At 41.0% G+C, this 27,633-nt stretch overlaps 1 protein-coding gene across 1 annotated transcript in view; it reads left to right on the top strand.

Annotated features, from left to right (window-relative positions):
- NFATC2 (nuclear factor of activated T cells 2) overlaps window positions 1-27,633 on the top strand; it is a 161,514-nt gene that overhangs the window by 43,459 nt on the left and 90,422 nt on the right. Inside the window, exons 4-6 of the mRNA XM_089518501.1 lie at window positions 5,976-6,178; window positions 6,976-7,148; window positions 27,375-27,515. Of these exons, the coding sequence (XP_089374627.1) occupies window positions 5,976-6,178; window positions 6,976-7,148; window positions 27,375-27,515 (517 nt within the window). The remainder of the gene's footprint in view (window positions 1-5,975; window positions 6,179-6,975; window positions 7,149-27,374; window positions 27,516-27,633) is intronic.

Genomic DNA, 27,633 nt, shown 5'->3' on the forward strand with positions numbered 1-27,633 from the left:
TTTGAATTATGCACAGAAATTGATTAGCAGTCAGTAGACCTGTTATAACCTGGGAGTTGTGTGCTCCCAAGATCCCTCAGCCACCATAGCCACTTTTCATGGTACAGTAAAATGCCATTTTTATACCTTCATTACCCCAAAGAGAAACTAGTCATGAGAAATGATATTTCTAATAATATATTACTCCTAAATTCTGGTGTAATAAAGTACCTTTTTCTAGCTGTGTTGCCTTGGTCCCTTGCTCTGTTCCTGTAATTTTGCAGGGTTACCTGGATGCAGTAGCAGCAGTAGGGTACTATGACCATAGGTAACTCTGACTTACATGGGGTAGCTGATTCTGGGAGCTGCCATTTTAATTTCCTGCAGTATTTTAGAGCCACACTACATTACGGACATAGTGAGAAACTGAAATAGCAGCTTGAAGAGTGTGCTTCCCCATGGTGAGGTGGGGCATCAAAGAAGGGCTCATTGGTAGATCCTGCCAGGTTTTTGGGGCCATGACAACTGTCAAAGGTGTCCCATACCAATGTCAATCTTGCTGCTCCACAAGAGAAGCCATTTATGTAAACTGGTTGTTCAACATTATGTTTGCAAGACGTTATGATATTATTTGTGAATGGTGACATTATGATACTGTTTCTGCTGAGACAGGCTGTGCTTCTTGCATTGAGTAATCTTCATGTATTTATATTATTTTAAATGCACAGTATGACCCCTATATCCATGGGGGATCTGTTCCCAGACTTACCATGAAAATGTGAAAACGTGGATAATAGATCTATTCAAATGAATGACTTCCAGCAGAAAGTAACCATAGAGTCGCTGTGGAGAACCTAGAGATTCCTAAGAGAACAACTTTCTAGACATCTCTAAGTGCTTCACTGTGATTCTGTGGTCAACCTCTGCTGGAAGCATACCATAGAATCACAGTGGAGGCCCTAGAAAATGCCTAGAGAGAAAATATTTTTTTCAGATGTGGGTAAGTGATACAGCAGGTACTGATCCCACAGATACAGTATGTGCTATTAATGTTTGTACAGACAATATCACAGCATTAGCAAAACACACTTTATGGCCTTTACAAACCCTTTCCTAATTAAACACAGCCATGAGACATGAGACGTGCATGACAATTTCTTGCCCCATCTTGCAGGTGACAAAATTGGAGGTTTATTGAACTCCTGGTGGGTGATACAAACTGAGAGGGCTCCTTTTGGCTTTGTGCAGTCCTGCCTCTTAGATTTGGAATTCTACGCCTCCCTTCTAGCCCTGTGTACACTAACATTGTAAGGTGCTATTGCATCTCTATTTATTATTTACATCATTTTTATCATACTTGTCAGCCAAAAAAAAAAAAGGACTTGTGGAGCAGCTTGGTAAGGAATGCTGGGTGTTGCAATCCAATGATGTGAAGAGAGCCTCATGATTCCCTCCCCTGATGTTATGTTGTTTGATAAAGACACAACAGAAAATGAGAAAGGGAATGAGAAGAAAGAGGAAAAAAGGAAGCAATTTTTCAGTAGGACTCTTGGAATGATCCTGCTTCCTCTGTGGTACCTTCTACTGTGTCCTCCTGGAATAGCTTGCAGCTGAGAGGCAAGCCTTCAGGGAAATAGTCTTTCAACCAGGCAGGTAGAATGACCTTGCTTTTTATTTCATCTGCTTTTGCTGCTTTCTCAGCTTCCTTTGTTTATGTAAGAGAACTGGAGTTAATTCAGTTGAGTTCTATAGTTCAGCCTTTAGGCAAAAATATCATATATTCCCCTTTCTTTCTCCATGGTACATGTGGACACACACACATACTTCCTTAGATTTGGGAATTATCATGACTGCAGATTATTTCTTCTGCTGCTAGATTACTTCCAGCTATTCAGAAGCAGGAAATGCTTTGTGAGCTCACAATGTAAACTGCCAAAGACTTTGGCTAAACATTTGATTGATGCCTCACCTATTGAAATTAAGCCTTTAGGTTCGGCTTTGAAGTTTATCCTTGCACTTTATATAAAGAAGATCTTACACATCCTGTCTTGGTGGCATTTTGTTGTTGTTTTGGCATGGAGGAGGAGGGAGGAACCATTGTGGTTAGACTGTCCAACTACTCAAAAGATATCAGACATAGATTTACCCAATTTTCAGTTCTCCAAAAGACAACCTAGGGACAACTATTTGGCAGAGTGAGATGTCTACCAGAGGCAGCAGGCGCTGGGGTTCAGGGAGTTGTGGCAACATGATGGATGAGTGAGGCATGTGTGACACAGAGCCCTGTGCCCTCTAAGATAGCCTGCTGTCCAAAAGTGTGGTGGAGGATACTGACTGTTCACTATTTATTATTATTAATAATAATAATAATAATAATAATATTTATTTATAGAGCACTGTAAAGTTTGCACAGCACTTTACATAGTAAGGGTCAAATAAAATGGGGGGGAAAGAATAAAAATCTGCCAAGTGGCATACAATCTAAAACAACAACATTACATGATTAAAATCTCTCTAAAATAATACTAACTGGTGGTCAACTGCTAGTCAGGCCAATGTTGTTGTTGTTGTTGTTGTTGTTGTTGTTGTGTGCCTCCAAGTCATTGTTGGTGACGGGCAAACTTATAGGATTTTCTTGGCAAGTTTCTTCAGAGGGGATTTGCCATTGGCATTCTCTGAAGCTGAGAGAGTGTGATTTGCCCAAGGTCACCCAGTGGATTTTTATGGTCCAGCAAGGAATCAGTCCCTAATCTCCAGAGTCATAGTCTAAAACTCAAAGCAATATACCACACTGGGTCTCCCAGGCCAATTTATGTACATAGAATTTTGTGGGAGATACTGGGCCTTTTGCTCTAGGCCATTGTAGCATGATTTCCCTTTATTTCATAGGATTTGGCTAAATCCTATGAAATCCTGGGGTCTGTTATTTGATGAAGCACTAGAGCATTCTGGCTATGAGAATTCTAAATGTTTTTCCATAAATTGCAAATTCCAGGATAGAATTCTAGCAGTGAAAATTGACTCATGGTGAAATAATTATATACAGTCACCCCTTTGAACTCATGGGGGATCTGTTTTGGACCCCCTGCAAGTTCGAAATCTCATGCATATTCAAGCCCCATAGGCTTGAATGAGGCACATGAATGCAGAGGGTGCGCCACAGGCGGGCGATTCATTCAGGTTAACAGAAGTTGCCCATCCATGGATTTCCAAGTCTGCACATTTCACGTCCACGGACTTGGAGGGGTGACTGTAGTGTGAAAGGGTCCACAGTCTTGTTGTTTATCTCAAGTAGTAAAATGATGATGGCTCCCAAATGAATACCCAAATTTTATTTGTAAGAGATCAGTTTTAAAATTTATTTTCTATAAATTATATAGACTGCAGCTCAGTGAGTAAGATTAAGTAAGAGCAAATTATTTCCTTGTGTCTTTCATTGAACGTTGAATCTGAGGGGGGGGGGGGATGGCAACCTGGATTTATTTATTTATTTTATTTACTTTATTTTTATGCTGTCTTTCTCCCAAGACAGTACCCAAGGTGGCTTCTAGGACAACAAATTAAAAACATTTGGAAAAAATTTGAAAACCATTTTAAAATCACCACATTAAAACATTATAAAACTGAATAAAAATCATACAAAAGTTAAAAACAGATAAAGCAAAATCTTGCTTAAATGAAAATGTTTCTGCTTGCCAGCAAAAGGATAGCAGGGAGGGGGCCAACGTATAAAATAGTGAGTGCATCGTTGTTGTTGCATGCCTTCAAGTTGTTTCTAACATATTATGGCAACCCTAAGGCAGCCTTATCATAGAGTTTTCTTGGCAAGATTTGTTCAGAGGAGATTGGCCTGGATTATACTGGTGCCATATATTAGAAGAGCTATTCATATATGTGCACACACAAATACACACACATAGCATGATTTCTACAAATGAATCAGGGATTTCATCAGGAGTAATCATGGTTACTAAATAAGTCAGCATTCTGTACCTGAATTTATTCCAACACTGGAAGGTAAAATCACAAGAGTTAGTAATCCTGGGCGGGATACAGACGGGCAGGAGAAGACGTCTTGGAGGTGTATTCTGCTGAATACGGAGCCTCCAGACCGCCCGCCCACCCCGGGGACGTGCTTCAGGTGTCGGGGCTTCCACACGGGGGGCAGTGAAGACGCCTCACCTGGGTCCGTTTCAGACCCGTAGCTTCCATACCGCCGCCTCGGAGGATGCCGCAAAGAAAGGGGCAGCTTCCGCACGGGCGGCCCAAACCGCGGCTTTTTTTTCCCTTTGCCGGCTGGCGGATGCGCAGCTGCGCAGCTGCAGCGCTAAGCAGCGGCGGCAGAAAGCCTATGGGCACATTTAAAGCGCCCAAGCCCCTTTAAAACTTTTTTCCCCACCCTGCCCAAGAACAAAGGTGGTCTCCTGCCAGCTGGTGATCAGCTGGTGTTGGCATCCTTGCCCGCTTGCACTTTGCCAGTGTCACCAGCATCATAGATGCCTCCTCTCCTTTGGTCCCCGCGCTCTTGCTGAATCTGCAATGCACAGCCACAGCTGTCGCCGCTGCCACCACTGTCCCCCTGCCATCCCCCATCACCTCCCTTGTACATATGTAAATATTTACAGTTTTAGGGGTTTTTTATTGTTAGGTGAAAATGGCACAGGAATGTGTGTAGGGGTGCAGTTTAAAGTCCAAACTTTCCAAGCAGCGCATGCGTACATGTTGCTCTAGGGTTAGGGTTAGGGTTAGGGTTAGGGTTAGGGTTAGGAGTCTTAAAATGTGCTGCAGCTGTGCTGCAGCTTCCACACCTGCATGGCAGCGGACGCTGCAATTAAAGCCTGACTGCAAACTGCACATGTTCCAAGACCCCAACTCATTATGCGACGCAGCAGACACGGAGCTTTTAAATGGGCAACTTAAATTAGCGGCGTAGCAATTCTGGTGTACCGGTGCAGCAGCTCTCATGGCTTCTTCCACTTCTCGATATGTGTCAGCATTCAGGTAGGACTGCTCCAGTTTCTGCAAAATGTTTGGCTGGGACCATATAGCTATGAGGTCAGCCGTCTCAGTATGAGACCAAGACGTCCCCCTGCCTTTTTTCGGGGTGCTGGTGGATGGCTGTGCCATCCTGCCTGGTGCCAAAGGGGAGCCGCCGCACAGCTGTGCCAGGAACAGCCGAACTGTGCCCGTTCCCAGGTGAAAATGGCGCAGGAATGTGTGTAGGGGGTCACTTTAAATTCCAAACTTTCCCTTATCACTTTCTACAACCAAAACATCCGCTGGCAAAACTTACAACTTCCCGCGATTCCAGCAACGCATGCGCACATGGAGCTCTAGGGTTAGGGTTACGAGATTTAAAATGCGCCGCAGCTGTGCCGCAGCTTCCACAGCTGCATGGCAGCGGACGTTGCAATTAAAGCTTGACTGCAAACCACGCATGTCCCGGACCCCGACCCATTATGCGACGCAGCTGACACGGAGCTTTTAAATGGGCAACTTATATTTACGGCGTAGCAATTCTGGCGTACCGGTGCAGCAGCTTACATATGGAGCTGCACACGTACGCCGCAAATCAAAAAGAAGCGGAAAAAAGCAGCACCTTTTTAATGCCGCCTCTTCCCGCTTGGGGCGTGCGGGGGGCGTGTTCATGGCGGCATTCAGGTAAGGCCCGTCTGAAGGCTCTACCTTCATGACGTCATGAATACACCCCTTTTTGCCCGTCTGTATCCCGCCCAAATGTATTTTTCACTTAACAACCTACTTGTGGTCATTAATGGCACACCCATAGACTGAAGGAAAGTAAAAGAACCACATCTCTTTTAGTTATAAAACTTTCAGTCTGGTTGTCTGAAAGTGATCCCAGTTACCACAGGTGATCAGACAAGCGACTATTTATAGCCTGACTTGTTCTCTGTCTGACTCTGTTTACATTTTAATTTGCCTTCTCTATTTGTTGTGGAGATGATACTGATGTAACTGATTTGGTCTCTTGCCAGCTTCATGGTTACATGGACAATAAGCCCCTGGGACTTCAGATCTTCATTGGAACGGCAGATGAGCGGATTCTTAAACCACATGCTTTCTACCAAGTCCATCGCATTACGGGGAAAACAGTCACCACAACGAGCTATGAGAAAATCATTGGCAACACCAAAGTGCTGGAAATTCCCTTGGAGCCAAAAAATGACATGAAAGCAACGTAAGGGTGCTAGCAGAGAAAGTGTCTTGTTATAAGATATTAATAGGGCAAAACATAATGTTCATGCACAGGCCACCTGTATTTAATTTGAAAACTATCGCATGCAAAAGATTTAAGCCCAGGCTTGAATGTATGGTTTAACTGTACTATGGAGTCATAGTTTAGCAATAGAGCATATTGTCTGCATGTAGAAGGCCCTTGATTCAATCACTTTAGTTAAAATGATTAAGCAGTACGTTGTAGGAAAGACCTCTTTCTATCTGAGAACTTGGGAGGGCCATTATCAGTAAGAGCAGACAATACTGGCAAGATAGATGAATTAAAGTCATTTTAAGGCAATTCTAAATGTTCATATGAGTTTTATGGCTGTGTTTGGATTTGAACCCTAGTCCTGCTTTAACTGCTATACCATACTGTTTCTTTAGTATTAAATTGGGAAACTCTGGCCCTCCACTGCTTTCTTCTTTTTATCTTTTGGATCACAACTTTCATTAGCCACAGCCAGGATAGCCCATGGTAATAGATTATGGGATTCACAACCCCAAAATCTGGAGGGGCCAGAGTTGCCTATTTCCATTTTAAATAAAAGGCTGTACTATAACATCTCAGAATATATGCTTAACTATGGACCCTCACTTGAAGCATGAACTGTATGAATGTTGTTTTTGAAACCCTGGTCATAATCAGATTCATTAGTGTTTGTCTTTCTTACTTAGCAAATGTTCTTGGCAAGTTGAGTGAGTGATCCGTTAGAATTTGGACTAACTGAGGTTTCCTTTTCTGTGTGTGTTCTGCAGTATTGACTGTGCAGGCATCCTCAAACTGAGGAATGCAGACATTGAACTCCGGAAAGGGGAGACTGATATTGGTCGGAAGAATACCCGCGTGAGGCTGGTTTTCCGTGTGCATATTCCTGAATCTAGTGGCAGGATAGTTTCTCTGCAAGTGGCATCAAACCCCATTGAATGCTGTAAGTCACATGTTTATTTTAATCCAATTGTTTTCATAATATAAAACCTATAAGTCTTACAAGATGGAGATAAACCTGTAAAACAGCTAATCCAATTTCCTGCCCAAATGTGATTATGTTCCATGTATAAATGTATTATGCTCCATGTATTATGCTTCATGTATAAACTTTAACTTTATACCTAAGGCTACAATGGTATGCATACATAATGGGAATATGTTTCACTGAAGTCCATAAGACTTACTTGTCAGTAGACATTTTTTCAGAAAAAGCTGCACATAATGAATAGTGAGACGTTGTACTATCCTTGAAATCACTGGTGTACTTCCAGAACAAATGAAAAACTGAAATTTGGTATATATGTTGTCTAAGGAGTTTATCACATGGAAAGGAAGCACCCAAATCCTGTGGATAAATGGTGTTTAAATCTGTGAATATCTAATGACGTTGCACAACTTTGGCATTTACCTGACATTAACCCATGCAAAAAGTTGTGCGATTTTGCCTTTTTTTTTTGCACAGGTTACTGTTGGGTTAATGCCAAAGTGCCCCCAACATGTCTGAACTCTTGCGGAATATTCACATGATTTAAACCCTATTTATCCACAGGATTTGGGTGCTTTGCCTCCTGTGTGATAAACTCCTAAGACTGATTAATTAGTTAAAAGTCGGAAAATTAGATACTTTCATGATTCTCACTCTAAGAGCATCATATGCAGACTACTTCCAGGCAGTACTCCAAGAGAGAGCAAGACAAATCAAACAAGCAATAAAATAATTGGGGTGTGGGAGTCTCCCTTTTGTACACTTGGTTAATATCCACATTGAAGAAGAGGGGATTTCCACTGAACATATCTAATGGTTGCGGAATGTAGTTTCTACTAATCCACTAGGCCTCTATTTCAGCAAATGTTCTCGGACTGCGGCCCACTAGTATATGATCACTCTATTAGGTTTCCCATTTCCAGCCATCTTCCTTTTTGGTACAGGAGGATTAAGTCCAAAATGAGCTTTCTGCATTTCACAGGATTGGACCTGTGAAAGGCCTCCATTTTGGCACACGCAGGGACTCTTAGTCATCTTTGGAGTGTTTGCACTTATGAGTCTCTTTGCTCATCCTGTGATGCTTTCTGTTAGTAACCCGAGCTTTCTCAGTGGTTTGGGGATTTCACAGAATCATAACGAACCATTTTCACTTCTTTCATTGTATGACTCATATTAGTGTACAAAACCCTGTTGTAACAATAAATGGCCTGAGAAAAGTTTTTCAGAAGACTGAGCAGTGATGTGGCTTATCACTGAGCTGTAGCTATTCTGCAAGTGTATAAGTTGCAAAGCAAACTTCTGAAGAAATTGATTAGTTGATGAGGTGTGTCTTTTTAGATCCATCTACTCTAAAGTTCAGCCTATTCCAGCACTCTCTTTTCTATTGTATCCAGACAAATACAAGCAGAAAATCAGGGTAGCTGTGCATTGTTGTTTGCCCCTTGCATCTGATACCAAAGATGCACTTCTGTCTATGGATGTCATTGGGACTCAAATTAATTGAGGACCTATCTAATTTTTACTTTAAAAGAAACCATCAACCATCATTCCTAGTAACCATTGCTCCATTTTGGAAAAGGGAAAGAATTGTGCATTGCCTTAAGAACTCTTGATTACAATATATATGTTTTATCTGATGCTTCCCCATATATTGATGGTACATCTTCATATGGAATTTTGGTCAGTTTTAGAGGAATCCAAGAATACACATGTGCCAATGAGGATTTTGGAGCATAGTCACATTAGGGAAACATTTGTCCATTGCTTCTGAGATAAAGCTATGCTCACAGTATATCATATTGTCTATATGATACCTTTTACTGAAAATTCAGGGAACACAGCATTGTAAAGCAGTGAAATTAAGTGACAGCCTATCTCTGCCTGTCAATAGGCTGCCTCTCATTTCTTATTTCTGTTAGAAAATGGTCACCTTCCACACATCTTCAAATAGGAGACAGGGTTTAGCTCTCCATTTCTTTTTAAAATATTAGCTTTTGTTGTGTACTGTCCCCCCCCCTAATATATTTATCCATGATTTATTTTTATTTTATTTATTTAGGTATTTATATCCCGCCCTTCAGCCCTAATGGCTATCAGGGCGGCTTACATTTATTATTATTTTTAACCAGACAGTTCCCTGCCCGCAGGCTTACAATCTAAAAGACACGACAGAAAAGGAGAAGGGAATGGTGAGGGGGGGGGAGGGGATCAGGTCTAGCATTCTTCTCTCCCTCTGAGGCCTGGACCAAGGCAGATGGACCGGAGGGAGGGCTCTGCTTCTTCCAGGCAGGCCTGGTGGAGCTCACCTGCCTCTCTCTCCCAGATGGTGACTGAAGGGAGGGCTGGTCCTCTTCGAGGAAGGCAGTTGGAGCTCACCTGCCTCTCTCTCCCAGATGGTGACTGAAGGGAGGGCTGGTCCTCTTCGAGGAAGGCAGTTGGAGCTCGCCTGCCTCTCTCTCCCAGATGGTGACTGAAGGGAGGGCTGGTCCTCTTCGAGGAAGGCAGTTGGAGCTCACCTGCCTCACTCTCCCAGATGGTGGCTGAAGGGAGGGCTGGTCCTCTTCGAGGAAGGCAGTTGGAGCTCGCCTGCCTCTCTCTCCCAGATGGTGGCTGAAGGGAGGGCTGGTCCTCTTCGAGGAAGGCAGTTGGAGCTCGCCTGCCTCTCTCTCCCCTTCCAGATGGTGGCTGAAGGGAGGGCTGGTCCTCTTCGAGGAAGGCAGTTGGAGCTCACCTGCCTCTCTCTCCCAGATGGTGGCTGAAGGGAGGGCTGGTCCTCTTCGAGGAAGGCAGTTGGAGCTCGCCTGCCTCTCTCTCCCCTTCCAGATGGTGGCTGAAGGGAGGGCTGGTCCTCTTCGAGTTGATGCTTCCTAGTTGTAGCCTTACTGCTCTATCTGTGGGAAAAAAAGAAGGTAGCTTTAGTGCTCAGAGGGGCAGGGGGCATTTAGAGTTGTATGGGTAGGATCATAAAGCCTGGAGACCTGTATTAGTTTTGGAAATTGGAAGGGAAGGCCATCTCTCCAAGTCCTGCCTATCAGTATTTATAGATGCTTTCCTTGTTCGTTTTTGCAAGCAATGACTCTTTCTGGGGATAAATCTGCCTGTGAGATTCTTCTGAAGCAGGAGTAATTTATAACATCCTTTAGGGACACTATCATGAAATAGTAAAGTATGAGTTAGTTAGCTGATCCATTGCTCTTGCCAGTTGCTGTTCTCCTGAGATAATGGATGCTAGCAACAGTACACTTGAGAGTTCCCATTGGTAGGGAGAAAATCAGCAGCTGCAGTGAAGTGAGAACTGACATGAGTAACGAAGTCATATCCCACTGTGTGTGATTTGTGGGATGCAGTCTTCAGTAGTTCAAACAGCGATTACAAGGGTTTGGAATAACATATTTTTAAAAAGTGGATGTATGTGAAGTATTGAGTAACCAGTTGTGCCTAGATGTGTGTGAAATTGGTGGCTATGTTCAGCAAAAGAAAACTAAATTCAATAATCATATATAGTAATAGCAGACACAGGCTCTGATTATGGGTCTTGGTTATCTGGCACATGTGACCCTGGCAAGGGGGGGTTATATTAGTTATTATGTAATTTAGTCATATGAACTAAATATGTTGTGGTAAACATGTTTTTAAAATTAAAGGCTACCAATTTAATGCAGAAGGTTAATTGGCTGTCAATCAATGCTGAGACATCTGGGGGGCAGATCAGGAGGTGTTTACCCTCCAGTTGATTTCCATCTTGCTGAAGGGATAAAAGAAAAAGAAAATGAACAAGAGAAGAGAATAGAAGAATCAAAAGGACTAGGAACAGTTACACAGTTCTCTTGGTTAATGTCTTTGGAAATGTTCTCCCATCTTTACATTAGCATTATTAGGAAAATGGTGTTTGCCTAGTTTCGTTCCTTAGAAGTGATCTTTCCAAGGATAAAACACTGGATGTTTCTCCCTTTTTCCCCTCCTTGGTAGGATTGCATGTGCCAAATAACATTCTCTTTCAAACTTTTTCTTATAAATATTCTTTAAGACATATTCCTTGCCCAAAAAAATCTTTCTGATTAATTTTGACATTTCCCCATTATTCACAATCTCATTGTAGGCCAATGCATTTGGCTAGTTTATTTTAAAAATTCATTTTAATCAACTTCCTTGGAAGTTTCCTCTTTTTTATTTCTTTCCTCCTCTCCAACTCAATTTCCCCATAAAATTAGCTATTCTGGATTTATGATATGCAGCACAGTTGTAAATTCAGTGGAAAGAAATTGTCAGTTTAAAAAATATACTCATCTTGGCAGTTCCTCTATGGATTTCTTCTAATTGGGAAAGCCAGCTGGTAGATTGTGAACAGTAGGCAAGAGGCTAGTTACAAAGCAGCCAATCCCCTATCCAACTATCCCTTTCTGCAGACTCGTGTGGGATTCATCACCCCTTTGTCTGCATGTGGTACACTGCGAATGATTTACATTTTCAGCAGTTCTGACAGAAGACTATGAAAAGCCTATCTCCATCTTTAAAGTGCACATTATTTTATTTTTATGACTTTGTATCCAGCAAGCTAAAGATCCTGTACTTAAAATGAATTATGCTTATAAACAGAATAGATAAAATGGACTTATTCTGCATAAATGAATTTTCTTTGCATGGTTTCTTATGAACATGATAGCTAATGTCTCAGAGGAGAGAACACACCAGAGGCCAGTATAGTAAGAGGATGAAAACTGGGACACTTGTAGCCAAGCATCATCTAAGTGTAGTGAAGATGGCAAAGTTATTAATGAAGAAGAACAGAGAGCCTGTAGTAGTTTGCTTTTGCCTGAACTTACTGGGAAGGGCAAGATTTCTCTCTCCCCTCTCCTCTCCCTCCTGTTGAGATGATTGCGTTTTGAATTCAATTTAAAGCAATTGAAATAAGCTGAGGAGAAATAGGGAGAAATGGGAGGAGATAGAAAAATGGGGACATTTTCAAAGAAGCAGAAAAAGTTGGGAGATGACAGAGGAATGATTGGAATTATCCCAATTAGGACAGTTGGAGGCAGTGGTGTACTGAGAGTACACTGAAAGTGGAGTGGTGGGTTTGCCCCAGGAGGAACCAAACCAAACCAAACCAAAACAAAACAAAACCAAAATGATGCACTTAGGTATGTCACTATCTGAATGACCTCTCTGCTCACGAGCTGAAAAGTGTGTTCTGCCCCAGCCTTGGCAGCCAGAATAAGTTGCCAAGCTGTTTCTGTTTTGTACAGATGTGTGAGGCTAGAATGGGAGTGTCCAGATGCTCAGCCCTCACTGCCAGTCTGTAGAGCCCCCAAGTTTACAAGAGCTCATGCTACCAACTTTTCTTTCAGTTACTTTCAAGGATGTTACAAGATCCCTTTGCACGCTGATATTCCAGACTAATATGGCTATGTCTCTAAATACTAAGATGTTATGGTTTGAGGGGGTAACGAGTAACATTTATTAACTCAAAACATTTATTCATTCAAACAGTCCTTAGGGTTATAAAGAGATGACTTTAACGCAGAAGCAATACTTGATAAAATCTTAGATGTTAGAAGTGTAGTTGAAAAATATTTCCAATAATAATAATAAAATTTATTTATATCCCGCCTCTCTACAAAATGCAATCGGGGCAGCTTACAAGATCAAAATATACAGTCCGAACCCTCAACCCACCCACCCTCCTTAAAATACAACTAAACAATGTAGATTTTAAAACATAAAACATACTTAAAAACAATACAATAACTGTGGTGAAGTCAGAGGTCAGCAATTAGATTTTCTTACTGATAGCTAGAGTTCCTTGCCCCTTTCCATAACAAGCAAAACAAATTATACTTAATTTTCATAATCTATAAAGGGAAAATAATTCAGTATTTCTTGCTATGAATTACACCAGTACATAATTTTGAAACTTTTTAATCTGTTGATTGCCATAATGTCCATTTCAACTTCCCCTTGCAATTTGTTTGACGCTGAAACATGAATTATTTCTCATGAAATGGATGGACTGTTTGCTGTGAACCAACATAGTTTTTTTTATATGTAAGCCAGATTCTTAGGATCTCTCATTCTTTAGCAGTTCTGAGGCTCTGGGTGCAAACACAGTGGGGCTTCAATAACCTCAGAGCCCTCCCCACATTTCTTCCTTTGTTTCTCTTCCACTGCTGGCTGTAATGTAACTTTTGGCATAGATGATCTATAACATCTTGATTTGCAGGCAGTCAAATAAAATAAATAAATAATATCCCCACCCAACTCTACGCCATTAACAGAGTTAAAATGCTGTTTCAAGGCAAAAGTGAGTGTTTCGTTAGCAGTTGCCTTCCTGCATTATGTCAGTGGCTGTTGCTATTGAAAGTAAACACCCTGGCTGGATAAGTCAACAGTGTTATGTTTATACAGAGCTCATAAACTACAGTAGCTGTAGGTCTGCTTTATGGAGTGCCAGCCCCTGAGGGGAAGAGAAGGCATGGTGCAAAATTATAGGCTTACAGCTCACCTATCCTGAGCTTTAGAGGCAGTGAGTATTCTTGGGGATTAATACAGCATGCAGAAAGAAAAGAAAATTAATCTGACTGTGCCATGGTTATCTATTTCACATGATTCTCATTTGTTCATGAGGATGCTGAAAAGACTAGCATATCAGCTGAGCCAGTTCCTTCACATTTCTTGGTATCCTTCCAGCTCTTGGAAATTATGAACCTGAAAATATGATTAAAAAAGAAAAGAAACAGCAGTTTCCAAGTGGGTGGCAGCATTTCCAAACAAACAAATCAAAATTTTAAAAAATATCAAAAGCCTGAAGATAATATTCACATCAGAACACTTAACTACTTAGATTGGAAAGGGGTGCAACAAAAATGGCTTTGTCAGCCACAAATTTGCAAACTTTGCCTCTGGTACTGGTGTCAAGCATTACAGGAAATGTAATAAATGAGATAGATAAGCAACTCCTGCATCTTGTAGCTTCCAGGTTATGAATGGGACTGTAGTTTAAAAGTAGCTCTTTGTAAAACTGCAAACATACTGTTTTTGTAATTGGGCAGCAGTATTTTCATTAGAGGCCACACTAAAGGGTTGTGGTGAAAAATAAATATTTGTCAACATCTATCTAGCTTTTTCTTTTCATCTATCCAACATGTCAGGGCCAAAGTAGGTACAATTTTGACCATGTAGTGCAAGGGTGGGTAACCCTATTGTCCTTCCCCCCTTGAGGGTTGCCTACTTGGCAAATAAAAAATTAACTTTTTTGCCTCCACATGCCCCCTAGAAGTCATAGGACACCCTTTTTGGCCCATTTTATGCCCAGGAGAGGAATTGTTACAATAAATATTTTGTAAGAAGAAACAGATAACAGATTAATTGGATGATAATAATGTGGTCTCTTCCAACTCTATGATTCTATGATTCTATGAATTAGGATGGTTCAAGAAGTGCAGGTCATATTTTAGTCCTCCATATATAGTGGCCCCTGGTATCTGCTGTGGTGTGGGGATATTTTCAAGCCATGGATGGTTGAATCCATGGATTCAGAAAGCCGACTATATCTAACAAAGTGGGCCATTTAACCAAAGATTTTTCTCTGTGTGAAACACAGAAACAAATCTGAGTCTTGCAATCCAGCAATCCCATGTACAAATTAAAATATGAAACCAGCTATAAACATTTACAGTGTGTAAAATAAACTAATAATAAAATAATGGGTAATAATGGATTGGCCCTGTAATACCTAACCACATTTTTGTGCAACAAATTTACTTCTACCCTTTTGTGGCATCAGTGAGAAGAGAACTGCCTTATGAATTATACTTATATCAGCCAATAAGAATTTTCACTGCCTCTAATATGTTAAGAATCTTATATAGAAAGTCTGCCAAACCTGCCAAGGTTTGTCTGAAAAAGCTATGTGATAGACAGCACAGCAGAACACAGAAGAAAATAGAGTTCCTGAAAGTCTCTAATAAAAATACAATTATTTGAATCAGTATTCTGTGAAATTCATAGAACTTATGTACCGACACATGTGGCCTTGGTTAGCTGTGTGAATAGTTTCCACTCAAGCTTCAGTTCTATCTATCTGTCATAACAGCAGGAATCACCCAGTGAAACTGGCAATATGATCATGAAAGGGGAAACATAGTTACTTCACAATGTATGCAACTAACTCTGTGCTGATATGCACAGCCAATAAAACCATGAAAGGAATAGATTCATGGAAGGAAGCCATGATAACTGAAAATGACATTGAAAATGACACTTCTGAATTGAAAGGCCATTGAATACTAGGGACAAACAAACAAGTGATAACTACCGTACTTTATTCAAATTCTGATCCTTAAGCTTTCTGGACACAGAAGTGCAATATTGACTAGTGCAGCCTTCATGGTCAGATGATGATGATGATGATGATGATGATGATGATGATGATGATGATGATGATAATGTTTATTTATATACCGCTTTTCCAAATTAGATCAAAGCGGTGTACAACAGGAAGTACAATACAAAGTTAAAATAAAACATAACAGGCCTCTCTCCCCCTCAAGATGGTGGTCAGAAGGAGGGCTCTTAGTCTTTCAGGCCAGGCCTCTCTCCCCCAAGATGGTGGCTGAAGGGAGGGCTTGTCTTCTTCCAGGCAGGCAGTTGGAGCTAGCCTGCCTCTCTCCCCCCAAGATGGTGGCTGAAGGGAGGGCTTGTCTTCTTCCAGGCAGGCAGTTGGAGCTAGTCTGCCTCTCTCCCCCCAAGATGGTGGCTGAAGGGAGGGCTGATGATGATGTACTACAAGGTGTATAATTTGCAAAGAGGACTTCGTATCCAGCCTCCATCCCTGGAAACTTTCACACAGATGTGCCTTTAGAAATTACTTTCTCTGAGTCTTAAAGCAATCTCTGAATCGTGTGAAAGCTCCTGAGCATTAGTATGCTATCTTCATGTAAAAGTGCAAAAGGAAACTCCACATCACCTCAGCCTCCATTCTGGAACTTCCCCCTTTTGATGTTCCATTGAGGTCCATTGGTAAATGTGGTGGTGATATTAGGAATATAGGAAGCAACATTGTACTTAGTCAGGTCAATCATCTGTCTAGCTTAATGTGCTCTACATCAACTGGCAGCAGGCCTTTAGATTTTCAGAGGAGTGTCCTCCCTAAAGTGTGTGGTTTCCCACTGGGCTCCAGCCCTTCCCTCTTTTTAAAATAAAATAAAATAAAACAAACTATTAAGGTTTAGATGGCATTTAATTGCAGTTAGCAATCTGGAAACAAGTTGATGCAGGGCTGGGATTTCATTAATGTTGTTTTTTTTAAAAAAATGCCTTTTAAGACAGACTTCCCTTTGTTAAATATAACTAATTATACCCAGATGCAGGGGTCGTTTATAGAACCTTGTGGATGAAATCAGTGGGATGTGAAGTATAAAAACAAACAGCAGTAACTCCTCCTTCCCCCAAGAAAACCTCCCACATCCATGCAGTAGGAATGCTGTATAGGAGAGTTTGACCATTACAGGCTGAGTCTCCCTTATCTGAAATGCTTAAGACCAGAATTGTTTGGGATTTCAGATTTTGGAATATTTGCATATACATAATGAGATATCTTGGAGTTGTGACCCAACTAGAAATAGGAAATTCGTTTACATTTTATATATATTTTATACCAGGGGTAGGCAACCTGTGGCCCGCGGCCCGGATGCGGCCCGGCGAGGCCTTGGGACCGGCCCCAGCCTGGTCCTGCCGCCAATTGCCACCAGGGCCTTTGGCCTCTCGCGCGCAGGGGCAAGGGGGGCAATTGTCTATAGACGCCTCAGAAACATGCATTTATATTAACATTTTTTAAAAAAATCAGCAATTTTTTTTTAAAAAGTGTCCATTTGAAAATGTTGTCCTACATTTGTCCCAGTTTATTTATTTATTTAATTTTTTAAAAAATTATTTAATTATTTATTTTTTGGCTTCGGCCCCCCAGTTGTCTGAGGGATAGCAACCCGGCCCCCGTCTCAAAACGGTTGCCTACCCCTGCTTTATACACATAGTTTGAAGGTAATTTTATACCCAATATTTTAAATAATATTGTGCATAAAATAAAGTTTATGTACATTGAACCATCAGAAAGCAAAGGTGTCACAATCTCAGCCACCCCTGTGGACAATTTTGGAGTATTTCAGATTTCAGAATTTTAGGTAAGAGATACTTAACCTGTATTTACATTAAATTACCACTGTATTCCAGTATCAGTTGAAAAAAGGGAAGCACTCCAGTAACTCTGAGGACCAAACCAAACTAAACTTTTATCTCATACTTTAGCATTGTGTAGCTAATGTTTGTTTAATAAATAGTTGGTGCTTAAGGGCAAGGTGACAGTGGGAGCTGGATCAGAATGGGGATGTCCAGTACAGTCTTCAACCCTTTGTTCTGCATCACTGAGGATATCTTGGGCCTTCTGTAGCAAAGCAAGATCTAACAATACGCCATTAGATTCTTTAATCTACTCCCTGCACCCACCCTTGAGTGGAGGACAGGGTCCCTACCTTGAGTAGTTCCTGAGTGACTGCATCCTTCACCATTCCCTGATTCTGGGCATCCCCAGAAGCACCAACTATTTATTAAAGATTAATTTTAATTGTAACCTGTTTAATTCTTTTTAGGGGGGGATATTGTAATATTATGGCCAGTTACACACCGGCATTTTAAAAAAGGGGCGTCTCTTCTAGACGCCCCTGGATCTAATACGGACTGTGTCCGTACAATATGGCGCCGGCCCTTCTACATGGCCGGCGCCATATTGACGTATTGGACGCGGAGCGTCCGAACGTCGCACGGCGCTAATGACGTCACGAATGCGCCCTTGGCGCTTCGCAACGTCATCAGTGCGCCGCGGAAAGAAGCTCCATTTTGGAGCTTCTTTTTTGCTCCGCGTGGGAGCCGCGCAGTGTGACTGCTACGGCTCCCGCACGGAGCAAGCCAATATGTACTAAGTATTGTATGTTGGATGTTTTGACTAAGTAAGCTGCTTTGATTGTTTTATTACAAAAAAGCGGGGTATAAATGAAAGTTTTATTTTATTATCCCAAGTTGGCAAAGAGGGATGGATGTTGTCAAGGGGTCTGTTTTGTCTCGTTTCCAAGACTGACATTTCCCAGAGCCTTTCCCTTTCTTTCTCAGATGTTCATTGAGTGGGCAGCATGTGGACAAGGATGGAAAAAATTGTTTATAAGAGGAAAGTCTTCATTTTAATAAGAAGGATTACAGCATTCTAATAAGTGATTATACAACTTAATAATAATAGTAATAAAAAAATTATTTATATCCCGCCTCTCGACAAAATGCAATCGAGGCGACTTGGCGAGCCTCTCCAGGGAATTAGCTGAAGAGGTTGCAGAGTCATAAAAACAGGTTACATCTAATAATAATAATAATAATAATAATAATAAATTGTTTATTTATATACCGCTTTTCCTTGTAGATCAAAGCGGTGTACAGCGTATAAATAATGACCAATGTCATATTACAATACAGGCACGTTAAAAACAGTAATACAAATTCCAATCCAATATATTATCTAAAAACATGAATTCAGCAATATTTAAAAACATAAAATATATATAATACTTAATCAAACAGTTTGGGGGATACTTTATTACAAGGAATTGGGAGGATAAGCTTGTTGGAAGAGGTAGGTTTTCAATGCCTTTTTAAAGGCTTCCACTGTACCACTGAGGCGGATCTCTTCTGGAAGAGCATTCCAGAGCGTAGGCGCTACAGCCATATAAGCTCTTTGATGGGTAGTCGCCAACCTCACTTTAGAGTATTCGAGTAATAATTTACCTGTTGTTCTGAGAGTGTGGGGTGGATTATGTAGGGAGAGGTGTTCCCTCAAGTAACCAGGGCCCAAGCCATTTAGGGCTTTAAAGGTAATAACCAACACTTTGTACTGGGACCGGAAGCGAATTGGCAGCCAGTGGAGAGATTTTAATACGGGTGTTATATGATCTGATCTAGTTATCCCCGTAATCAATCTGGCTGCAGCATTTTGAATCAGCTGAAGCTTCCGAACCTGATACAAAGGTAGCCCCATGTAGAGTGCGTTACAGAAGTCCAAGCGAGAGGTTACCAGTGCATGTACTACATTTTCTAGGTCCTTTCGCTCCAGACAGGGACGTAGCTGGCGTATCAGCCGAAGCTGATACCAAGCACTCCTGACCATCGCATCTACTTGAGATGATAACTGTAGAGATGGATCCAGGAGTACTCCCAAACTACAAACTGTGTCCTTTAGGGGAAGTTTAACCCCGTACAGGACAGGATGGCAAATTTCCCTGTCCGGATTCGGAGCACCTATCATGAGTACCTCTGTTTTCTCTGGATTCAGTCTGAGTTTGTTTTTCCTCATCCAGCCCATTACTGCCCCCAGGCAGGCATCAAGAGGAGAGATGTCATCCTTAGTCACTGTATCAGTCGGAGACATGGAGAGATAGATCTGGGTGTCATTAGCGTACTGATAACACCGCGCCCCATGGCTCCGGATGATCTCTCCCAGCGGCTTCATGTAAATGTTAAATAGCATGGGGGACAGAATAGCGCCCTGAGGGACGCCCGATGTAAGCTCTCTTCTATGAGAGCAGCTGTCCCCCAGCCTCACCATCTGGAACCTTCCCGAGAGATAGGACCGGAACCACTGGAGCGCAGTGCCTCCGATACCCAGTTCTCCCAGGCATTCCAGAAGGATACCATGGTCGATGGTATCGAAGGCCGCTGAGATGTCCAAGAGCACCAACAGAGTTATATTACCTCTGTCGGTGGCCAGACGGAGGTCATCGACTAAGGCGACCATGGCAGTCTCAACTCCATAACCCTAACATTGTAAAAGACCTTTGCAAACAACAGCCAGTTACAGAGCATTACAAAACAATCCTGACTCCTCTAACTAAATTTTCTCTTGCCACTTACACAGAAGCATACGTCCTGTTCTCAAGACTCTCATGGCTAGGGAAGCTGCTAGTCTAACTAACACTATTGGATCAGTCCTTCCTTGAGCTCATGCATGCAACCAGCACCAGAATGGGAGTAAGAAAGAGAAAGAAAAAGAGAGAGAGAAGACAGGAAAAATGTCCCTTTTTATAGATTTGCCTCCCAAGGGTGCATGCAGTTCTCCAGAGCATCACAAAGGACTAATGCAGTGCCACAAGCCCAGGCAGTTGTGCACCCTGAGTTCAACTAAATTCTGTACAATGTAATGTATCTGTCAAAGTGCTTTCATCAAGCTGCATCAAAATTCCTTCAGAAATGTCCAGTCTCAAAATTCTGCTCAGCACAAATTATTTCAAAGGCAGTATTCAAGCTTATTTTCCCTTAAAGGCTGTAGATAATTTATTTTTTTGCTGGATATCATTTACTCTAGGGTTTTCAGAACTATAAATCTGCTAGTGGTAAATCCAGTTATGCACTCATCAGGACCTTGTCTATTTACAAAGTATGATTAATCATATAAACCATGTGGAAGAAATAAGCAACTTCTGTGAAAGTAATCTTAATATATACTACTGCAGCCGTGTAGTCCAGATGTGAGAATAATAAAGAGTGAGTGCTCTAATATTTGTTTTAAAATAAAATAAAATAAAATTGTGTGTGATTAATTGTGATAAGCATTGAACTTCACTCTGAAAAGTACATATTTAAAAGTGATTTAAAAAAAAAGATCAGAAAATGGATGGCTCTTGGAAAGCTGCAACTGAGAACTGATAAACAGTCAACATGTTTTCTGAAGCCCAACATATATGTATTTGGTGTTCAAGTAGCTTTTTTTTTTTAAAGAAACATTCAAAGTCTAAATTTTGGAAGGCTTTCTTTTATTTTTAGATTCAAGCATTGGTATTACTGTTTTCTTGAAATGCAGCAAGGCTGAATAGAAGTGCAATAGGATTGTTCTGGCAGACACAGATCAGCTGGACAGTATTTTCTAACCTGATACCCTCCAGATGTGTTGGACTACAATCCCATTCATCTCCAGACAGAACAGTTAATGGTCACACTAGCTGGGAAGACTAGAGTTATATAGCCCAAAACATCTATAGAATACCAGAATGGATATGGCTGGAGTAGGATATATAGAACTAAGTGGTAGAACCTTTGATAGAATGTGTACTTTTTGTTAGGCTATCCTAGGTATGTCTCTGGTATATCCTGTTGAAACAGTGATGGGCAACTTCTAGGAAATCTTGGAGGGCTGCACCCACCCTACACACACACCCTCTCTAGGGAACATAGGTACATGTTTTTGGGGCTTCCTGAGCACCCAGAGGACATTTGGGGGTAAAATATTTTTCTTGGAAAAAAATTGCAAATTTTCATTTTGATCTCTTAGGTCCAGGGGGATTTTAGATGTGATGGAAATGTCCTCCACGCCCCCTAGAGAACATTTTTGTACATTTCAGAGGAAAGGATTTTGCTGAAATAAAATCTGACATGTTTTTAAAAACAATGTTTTGACCTATGTGAAGTCAAAGGCTTTCATGGCTGGCATCCATAGTTTTTTGTGGGTTTTTCGGGCTATGTGGCCATGTTTTAGAAGAGTTTTTTCCTGATGTTTCGCCAGCATCTGTGGCTGGCATCTTCAGAGAATGCTTGCCTGGAAAATGTGTGTGTGTGTGTACTGTGTGCGCCTGGGAATGCAGGAATGATTTGCATGTGTATTGTTCTGTTTCTGATGGCAGGCCTCAGGCTGGGAGGCTAATGCAAAAGAGAATTAGTGTCTGCTAATTGGTGATCATTATCTGCTGGGAAAGCTCCTGACTGAGTGGTTTCCCATTTGCATTTGCTCACGACTGATGTTTTGACCCCTAGCAGCCACAAAAACACCCCTCCCCCCAATCCTCCCCATCTTTCTCCATCTTTTTATCTTCAACCCTGAATATTTAATTTCAGCATGAGTGGTTAAAAGTTAATTTTCAAACTGTATAGCATTAATTTTGCTAGTAGGGAAGGCCCATCAGTCTGTTTTTACTCTGTGTTAGTTTCACGTGTGTTCTATTCCAACCTGTTTTCAGTTATTTTTTCGTTTGCATTTTCCTCAAAATAAGTATATTTGTACAAATTTCCCCCTAAAATATGCATACACATTACTTCTGAAATATGGATTTTTGTATGCTTTGTAAAACCTGGAAGGGCACACAGGCTAAGGGTTAACTGCATTCTGATCCATTGGGGGAATACCTCTTGGTTTTGAATTAAAATGTATTGATCCATTCAACAGACTTCACAATGGTGTTAATACAACCACATAAAGCACTAAAATTAAATACCATATCAGTAAATATGTAATAAATCTCAGTACTAAAAAAAAACTATTTGGGTAACATTTTAGCTTCTATCATTATTGATTTGGCTGAAATTTCTGAAATAAATTATTTTGTGTCACACCAAATAGAGAAAGACAACATTCAGGCCATCTTGATGGGCATAATGAATAAAATTCTGTTATCTGCTGAAAGCAAACTAATGTTTATTACCAGAAACCCCGTGTTCATCATCTACTGTACAATTCCTGGCCATGGTTTGGCAAGCTAGTTCTACTTTAACATAAAGTGTGCCGAAATTGAACTTTCACAGGTATAGCTGTACAGTTATTAATCATACTTTAACATGCCATTCTGAATCTGTGAAATACAGACTCTATGGTAGTGTACTCTGAAAGTCATGGCAAAGTCCATATATTGTGATCATTTTTCAATCCAAACAGGAAGAAGGAAGCACCCAGTCACAAGCAGAGCACCTGTGCAAATTGGCTGACTGGGGAAAGGTTCATCACCCTTCAAGATAAATCTCTTCTCTCCATCCACAAAGCACAAGGGTTAGCAGAGAAAGATGTTTAAACTGTTGAAGAGGGTTCTCTAGAGATCTTCATTGCAGGGATGGGATGAGTGTGGAGGAGTCTGAATTCAGGTTCTGAATGCCAAAGCTCTTAACTTTAAAAGTTGCCCTTGAGACACATCTGGAGGAGTAAAAGAAAAGGAGTTTATCCTTTCCAGCTGTTATAGTTGTGGCAGATATTATATATATATATATATATATATATATATATATTTAAAATTCAGATCTCATGCCTTATACTGCTTCTGACGACAAGAGGGTAAGGTGATATGGACATATGCTATGAGCTTCTAAAGTGCTCTGTGCATTCTTTTATGAAATGAATCTCTTTATGCCTTTTGACGGAACCATGGTTTTCCTAGTATGAGTTCTGTGTCTGTTAGAAGGAGGATGGTTGTTAAGGTGAAGAGATGAAACCTCTTCTCTAGACTGAATCAGGAGGCAGACAACTATTTTCCATTGCTGAAGGTCAGACAATAAGCAATGGAGATCCAATGACAGGATGGTGGTTTAAAGATACATACTAGGAAAACCTCCTAACTGCAAAGGAAGTTGGGCAATAAGACTGGGTAGCAATCTCTACAGTATGGAATTGGACATTATTTGCAAGGCATTGTGTTTTAGGGCAAAAGACTGGTCTAGATAACTTAGGTCTTTAATAACCCTTTTGCTTCTTTATTAATTCTTTTACGTCTGTGAAAGTGGTGCTGTAATTTTTTAGATTTTCATCTTTGCCTGCAAAAATTAATAATTTCAATTTTTTTTCTTGCATTCATTGAGATTGTGAGAATTTTTGCACCTTCGTTGATTTCCCCCCATTCCAGGCCTTTGTTGTTGTTGTTATTGTTGTCATTTACAAAAAGCTTGTATCACCTAATCCTTGAGTACTTCTAGAGAGCTAAAGTTTTGATTTTTCTAAATGGGAAAACAAAATAAGTAAATAAATAAATATCTAAAATCCAAAACACTTCTGGTCACAAGTATTTCAGATAAGGGAGAATCACTGTATTCTTTTTTTATGTAGTGATAGGGATATTTCAGATTCACTGCAGGAAGGTATATTTCCCATTTTCTCAAGCTGGCATGGTTCATACAACATGTGCAGGCACATAGAATCATAGAGTTGGAAGAGACCACAAGGGCCATCCAGTCCAACCCCCTGCCATGCAGGAAATCTAAATCAAAGCATTGAGTCTGTTCCACTGTCAAATAGCCCTTACTGTCAGGAAGTTCCTCCTAATGTTGAGGTGGAATCTCTTTTCCTGGAGCTTGCATCCATTGCTCCGGGTCCTAGTCTCTGGAGCAGCAGAAAACAAGCTTCCTCCCTCCTCAATATGACATCCCTTCAAATATTTAAACAGGGCTATCATATCACCTCTTAATCTTCTTTTCTCCAGGCTAAACATACCCAGCTCCCTAAGTTGTTCCTCATATGGCATGGTTTCCAGACCCTTCACCATTTTAGTCGCCCTCCTTTGGACACGCTCCAGTTTCTCAACATCCTTTTTAAATTGTGGTGCCCAGAACTGGACACAGTATTCCAGATGGGGCCTGACCAAAGCAGAATACAGTGGCACTATTACTTCTCTTGATCTAGACCAGGGGTAGGCAACCTTTTTGAGCCGGGGGCCGGGTTGCTGTCCCTCAGACAACTGGGGGGCCGAAGCCAAAAAATAATTAAATATTTTTTTAAAAAAAATTAAATAAATAAATAAACCGGGACAAATGTAGGACAAAATTTTCAAATGGTGGACACTTTTTAAAAAAAAGTGGAGGGCATGCGAAAAAATTTGCTGATTTTTTAAAAAATGTTAACATAAATGCATGCTTCTGAGGCTTCTATAGACAATTGCCCCTGCGCGAGAGGCCAAAGGCCCCGGCGGCAATTGGCAGCAGGACCAGGCTGGGGCCGGTCCCAAGGCCTCGCCGGGCCGCATCCAGCCTGTGGGCCGCAGGTTGCCTACCCCTGATCTAGACACTATACTTTTATTGATGCAGCCTAAAATTGCATTGGCCTTTTTAGCTGCCGCATCACACTGTTCACTCATGTTCAACTTGTGGTCTACTTGGACTCCTAGATCCCTTTCACATGTAGTCTCATTCAGCCAGGTGTCCCCCATCCTATATGTGTACATTTTATTTTTCTGCCCTAATGCAGTACCTTACATTTCTCCATGTTGAATTTCATTTTGTTAGCTTTGGCCCAGCTTTCTAGTCTATTCAGGTCATTTTGAATTTTGATCCTGTCCTCTGGAGTATTAGCTATTCCTCCTAATTTGGTGTCATCTGCAAATTTAATAAGAATGCTCCCAATTCTGTCATCCAGGTCATTGATAAGAGATTAGATTTGTCTGGCATGACTTGTTTCTCTGAAACCTGTGTTGACTTTTTGTGGTTATGGCATTGCTTTCTAGATGTTCACAGACTCTCTGTTTAACAATCTGCTCTAGAATCTTTCCTGGTATTGATGTCAGATTAACTGGATGATAATTAACATGGATGCATGTGCATGGATGCATACACACCATAGCTTAGCTCTCAGCCAAATTAACCTTTCTTTCACATATCCCTTCCCCTGTCCTTCCCTTTCCCCACAATACATAGTGTCCCTATTTTGCCCTTAATCTCTCTGTGAGGCTGTTCCTCCCAGCCCAAGCATTATTTGGTTTTGAAAACAACAGAAAACTGGATTGGTTTTCAACATTTTGTTGCTCACCCTTTCACCTTCAGAATATGTACTTGGCAGAGATTTTTAAGTAGAGGTCAGTCAGACTGTATAGTTAGAGAAGTGGCGCCCTAAAAGAAGTGTATATGTGCACGCATACATTTTTTCTGCCCTCTTTATTGATATATCTTCTGAATGAGCAGTAGTATCCTTTTCTCTCTCCAAGTGCAGTGGCCCCAGTTCCTACCACACTTGTGCACCTACAGTATATAAACCATGGAGTGAAGCATGCATCTTCTTCCCTTTCTACTCACTGGCAAGCCTAACACTCTACATTATGAGGCCTGGAGGACAGTCAATAAGGAAAGGAGATGGGGACACATGCAGAGGAGGAACACCTCCAACAGGCCAGAGGGAAAGATAACAGTTAAGGGACCAGACTGAGGCTGTAATATAAATGCACCATCCTCAAGTAGCAGCATTTGGGGAGGGTGGAAAAGTTGTTCTGCTTTGGTGAAGAGTTTTTATGGTCACATTCTTCTGCCTACCTCAGTGTTCCTCTAGGAATGATTAATCCCTTGGATTGTTGTGGGTGGGCTCATTTTGATTCCAAAAATATTGTGAAGGAGTCTACTTCAGTTTTAGAGGGAGACTAGGAAATTGACTCAGCACTGCCTGGGCTGATGCTGATGATTTCACTCATGAGTTGAATCAAACAATGGTTTGAGTGTTAACACACATACAGTCCTCAAAATTTGTTTCACACCCAAGTTCCTTGTAAAATGGACCCAAAAGAGCAATTTTCCTAAAGAAGTCAAAACTTGTCAGTCAGTTCCAAACTCGCACAACGATGTTCAGGATGACAGCCAAATATCAATTTGGGCCAAAGTTGGTTCATAAATGGATTTTCCAGAGCATTTATTAAAATAATAATGAAATACAGAATTCTGAAATGTTTGTTTAGGAGGTTCCCAAAGTAACTGACAGGTTGAGTTCAAAAACTTACTGCAGTCTTTGTTCTGATCCCAGTAGATAATTAGGTGACTCTGTGATCAGATATATAGATTTTTATACCAGAACATACAGATGTTTTAAATTACAGTACACTGATGCATACAAGTATTTACAAACATAAAAACATGTGCACAATATACAGTAGAGGGCAAACTAATGCAGATTGAGTTTCTTCATTCACCCCAGCTGTTTTAAAAGTCTTCATATTTCAGCTTGGTATGAAATTTGCTTTGGTTTTGTTTAGAGGAATTTGGAGTCATCCACTCTGCAGGTGGCATAGTCAAGGTTCCAGGATTGTAGTGTACTAGTACTTGAATATTTGGCCATTGACTTGGAAACAGGCACAGGCTAATTCCAGCTCATTCAGCCGAATTCTCCTTTGTCAGGGACAAGGAGTAAGGCCAGCACAGCTGAACTGCTGGATCCAACTTCTGACTATTTCCAAATAAAAGTGCTTTGAGTATATGTTTATTTTTCCTCCTCCTTCTTTTTCAGCCCTAAATTTAGCCTCACAGAGAAGTTTCTTTGGCGGTAAGGGGATGGCAATAGTGACAAAATAGAACCTGTGGGTAGTTCTGAAATTTCCAAGTTGAAAAAGAAAAAGAGATTCAATTTCACTCTTATATGTATTTTGCCCACAGCCCAGCGCTCTGCTCATGAACTCCCGATGGTTGAGAGGCAAGATGTTGACAGCTGCCTTGTATATGGGGGGCAACAGATGATCCTAACTGGCCAGAATTTTACTGCAGAATCTAAGGTTGTATTCACAGAGAAAACACCAGGTATGCCATTCTTTGCATTATTTCTCTTAAGATGGCTGATAAAACAACAACAACAACCCTGTCTTATAGTACTGGTTCTTAAAAAAATGGTTATTCAACCAGGGCCAGCATGAAAAAA

This window comes from Sceloporus occidentalis, unplaced genomic scaffold, assembly GCF_023333645.1.
Source record: "Sceloporus occidentalis isolate IW3139 unplaced genomic scaffold, rSceOcc1.0.p SCAF_3, whole genome shotgun sequence".
NCBI lineage: Eukaryota > Metazoa > Chordata > Lepidosauria > Squamata > Phrynosomatidae > Sceloporus > Sceloporus occidentalis.